Raw genomic sequence first — 4,438 nt, 5'->3', positions numbered from 1 at the left:
AGGTGCTACATAATAGCTTGACACTGAGAATTTCATTATTTTGAGAGACACTTCGAACGTATATGCATGCGCCATATGCGGGTTCGGAACTGTCGGAGAAAGCATGTAATTCATAATTTGCAACCGGTGCAAATGCCTGGCAATCAATCTTGGAGCTATTTAAATATTGCAGTTGATTGCGAAAGTTCTCCCAACGAGAGTGATATTCTTGAGGGAGCGATTCGTCCCAACTAATATTCAAGCGCCAGAGGCTTATTAGACCTAGTGGATCGAATAGCTGCGCTATTTGGGAGAGAACACTTCTTTTTGTAGTCGCTGGTTTAGCAATTGAGTCTGGCTTTTCATATATATTCTATATGACTCCCAGTGTTTTAATTGCATTATCACCCTTTATTTGGAAAAACTTCTCTTTATCTTCATCAGGAGTGCCATTAAGTATTTCGGTGTGATTCGCGCACCACTTTCTTAACTCGAAGCCACCCTTTGCAAGCATGGTCTTGAGTTGGAATTGCAAATCGATTGTTTCACGNCCTTTATTTGGAAAAACTTCTCTTTACCTTCATCAGGAGTGCCATTAAGTATTTCGGTGTGATTCGCGCACCACTTTCTTAACTCGAAGCCGCCCTTTGCAAGCATAGTCTTGAGTTGGAATTGCAAATCGATTGCTTCACTTAATGTGTTAGCGCCCGTTAGTATGTCGTCAACGTAAAACGCGTGAATTGCGGCATCGGCTGCGCGTGGATATGTATGTTGCTCATCAATGCACAATTGCCTTAGCGCACGTGTTGCTAGAAAGGAGGCAGAGGTAGTACCGTACGTAACAGTGCACAGTTAATAAATGGCTATTGGATCTCTTTCGTCGGAGCGCCATGGAATATAGTGAAAACGTCTGTCATTAGGATGTAATGATACCTGGCGGTACATCTTCGAGAAATCCGCTGTAAAAACATACGTATAGTAACGAAATCGCAAGACTGTAGAGAGTAGGTCGGTCTGTATTGCAGGGCCGACCAATAGTAATTCATTGAGAGATACACCTGAACTGGTTTTAGACGATGCGTCGAATACCACGCGTAATTTCGTCGTTGAGCTTGATGGCTTTAAAACATGATGGTGTGGAATGAAATAATGGGGAACGCTAAGGTCTACATCTGATATCGGCTCCATATAAGATAGAAATATAAATTCATTCACAAACTCCTTATATTGTAAGTGAAGTGTCGTATCTTTTCGAAACCTTAGCTCAAGGGAGCGAAATCTTCTAAGCGCTAAATCATACGACTGTCCTAGTGCGCTTGGACTCATCTTGAAAGGCAGTCGAACTTGATAACGACCACACGGCAAGCGTGTAAAGTTTTCTGTGAAATGGATTTCACTCTGCCTCTCATCTTTCGTTAAATTGAGCAGCGGATAATTAATGTTTTCCAATTGCCAGAATGCCTTGATAGAGTCGTTGAGTATAGAGTCTTGGTGTGTGGTCGCACACTGCACCATATTGCTATATGAATTGTTGTTTGTTGAAGAGAGCCTTCCAGCCACGACCCAACCGAAAAGAGTATTTTGTGCTATTGGTAAACAACGCCCAAGTTTGACTTGACCAACAGACAGAATTTCAAAAAAATGCGTCGACGCCTATGAGCAGATCAACACGTTGCGGCTCGTTGAAGAGAGGGTCTGCTAATTTGAGGTTTTTTGAAATGTTCCAGTTCTCACATTCCAGTTTTTCGTCAGGCAAAGGGCCTGTTGTGTGATTTAGTACGGTGGCTTCCAGTGTGATAGAAAAATTGTTGAAGCGGGATTATATTGTCAGTACAGAATTATATTTTGCAGACATACGCGTGTTGTTAGCGCAGAGGAAATGTGTGGGTTATTCCTGCTATTCTGACAATTCGTTGGGAAATCAAATTTAATTGCGAACCAGAGTCTAGCAATACTCGACAAGGGACGCTCTGGTTGTGGTTGTTAATCAAATTTACTATAGCAGTTCCTAATATATTTTCGTCATTGCGGGTAAACTTATTGTGCAAGACGGCATGAGATCTATTTGCAGAGATCGACTGTGGCGAATGCGAATTGTCGGAGCGAGTTTTTCGGAAGGTATTGTTATTGGTTTCCATATTGGAATTGTCCATATTTTGATGAAGCAGGGAATGATGAATTTTACCACAAGTGCGACATTTAAAATTTGATGTGCATTTGAGCGCAGAATGTTCATTAGTTTTTAGACAATTTTCGCATAATTTTAAATTACGAATACTTTGCACGCGATCAGCCACAGGTAAGTTTAAAAAGGCAATACATTTATGTATGAAATGGCCCTGCTTGTTACAAAAATTACATGTATTTTTCGTTATCGTGAGAGCACGAGGGTTTCTTTGTGTTTTGTTAGAACTACTATTAGATGAGTTGTTGTTAGTTAATAACTGAGTAGGCATGTTACCTTCAATTATTTGACAGCGTTTCTTAAGAAACATCATGAGCTCGCTTAGTGTGGGCATGCGGTCCGTAGCGGATTCCTCATTCCACTTTAGAGCTGTATCTGAATCCAATTTTTATGTAATTAAATGGTCATCCCAATGTTCTGTCGGTCGATCCAAATTCTTCAATCCGACCAAGTGATTATTCATGGTGTCAATTAGTCTTCGCAGATCAACAGAGCTTGGCCTGCAGATTTTGGGGTGTTGAAACATCAACTCAATATGCTTTCTGCCAATAACCCGTTTGTTCTCAAATCTATCACGCAGCTGATTGAGAACCACTTCGTAGTTTTCTGACACGATTTTTAGACCTTCGATAGTGGCCTTAGCAGTCCCTTCTAATTTGCTGACAAGGTGATGGAACTTGGCTAGTGTGGTGATATTTTGATTGTTGTGCACAAGGGACATGAATTGGTCGTACCAACTCATCCATGTAGTCGCTTCACCTGAAAACGTGTGTAGCTCAATTTTTGGTAATTTAATCGACTCATACCTTTCTACGCTGGTGCACGGCACCTTGCTGGAGTTGCTTGCAAGCTCCATTTGAGTCATTATAAGATTGATGGCTGCTGCGGTTTGATAATATAATTCTTCGTAGGTTGGTCCATTCTGCTGAGTTATTTCATCTGGATCTCTCTCCTCGACTTTTAGCTGGACATTATTAAAACCATCAAACGCCTTATGCAGTGCTTCAAGACGAATGCTTAGTTCAGACGTTGATGTCAATTTGTGATCCTCCTTCACTCGTTCAACAAAGTCCCGTGCCCTCTCCAATTGCTGCTCGTGCATAGTGCGACGAGTTTTTAGGGCAGCGACGGTCTTATCCTGTTTACTACTTCCCGCAGACTTTAGAGGTGGACCCTCGTTTTTTTTGCTTGGTGGGGGAAGTGATTCGGAGTCTGACATCTTACAGTCACGTGGCCAAGTTGAAATTCAACGAAATTGCTTTGCTTGGCGTAAAATATAAATCTCGCCGGGGCCTCCAAAATGTTTAGGGGTAATTGAGCCTTTTCAATTCCCAAGACGATTACCTATGTTAAATATATTTTACGATGCAATATCCGTCATGAAATTTAAAGGCGCACGTTTTTCTTGCGATAGTAATATTTTGACAGCCAGCCCTGTTTATTCTTCTTCATTAAACGGAACCAACAGGTCACAATTATAACTTAAAATACAACATGGTTACTTTTATGAATTCAAGATTGACTATTAAATGGTTACTCATTTTAAAATATTGAAGGGATAAACATAATTTACTTAACAGCCCCCTTGCGAAATTTACGACATAGTTTCAAATAAGACCATACCTATAACATTCCCGGGGTAAAAACATATAAGTCTGCCAAGTTTCGTGCGATTCCGTGTCGTGGCTCTAAAGTTGTAAGGTAATAAACAAACAGACATTCACATTTATATATATAGATAGCAAGCTAAGCTCACAAAAAATTTCAATCGATCTGAAGAATGATGGGTTTTTTGGGCATGAGCTCCCCGTCTAGATGCTCTGGTAACACCACTTTATATACATACATACTTTACATAATCCCTAAAAGTACTACATATATACTATATGCACATTTTGGTTTGCGTTTTAAGGTTTTCGAAGCTTTCGAAAGGGGAGAAGTAATTGAAATTAATTTACATATCTATCTGGGAGAAAAAGTGTATTTTCAATGTCGCTGAATCACCAGAGCAAAAAGTGCTACGTACCGAATGCATTCTGTAAAAATAACGAACTATTTTAAACTGATAAACTTCTGCCCCTCCGGCTGCCGAATTTTCACAAACAGCCGAAAATTCATCTCACGAGTGTCAAGTACGGAAAAAATGAATACGCTCTGGCGCTGGGAAACTTGGTGCAGCTGATTTCAGAGTAAGAGTTCATTTCCACCACGCCTTAACTGCAGTTAATGCCTATGGGAAAAGGAAATTAAAACAGCTCTTGGTGAAAGTGGGCT

General features: G+C 40.5%; 1 protein-coding gene across 1 annotated transcript; it reads right to left on the bottom strand.

The window, feature by feature from the left end:
* Window positions 1-831: 831 nt before the first annotated feature.
* LOC108363441 (uncharacterized) lies at window positions 832-1,494 on the bottom strand. Its single transcript, XM_017616806.1, has one exon. It carries the CDS (start codon window positions 1,492-1,494, stop codon window positions 832-834), a length of 663 nt encoding a protein of 220 aa, XP_017472295.1.
* Window positions 1,495-4,438: the final 2,944 nt, after the last annotated feature.

Source organism: Rhagoletis zephyria, unplaced genomic scaffold (assembly GCF_001687245.7).
Source record: "Rhagoletis zephyria isolate East Lansing unplaced genomic scaffold, Rhagoletis_zephyria_1.1 Rzeph_scaffold_01279, whole genome shotgun sequence".
NCBI lineage: Eukaryota > Metazoa > Arthropoda > Insecta > Diptera > Tephritidae > Rhagoletis > Rhagoletis zephyria.
Note: the sequence above shows the minus strand (reverse complement) of the source record. Positions and strands in the feature narration are given on the sequence as shown.

Coding starts and splice junctions, on each gene's coding strand:
- LOC108363441 (XM_017616806.1), bottom strand. CDS start 1,494: ATGGTGCAGTGTGCGACCACACACCAAGACTCTATACTCAACGACTCT.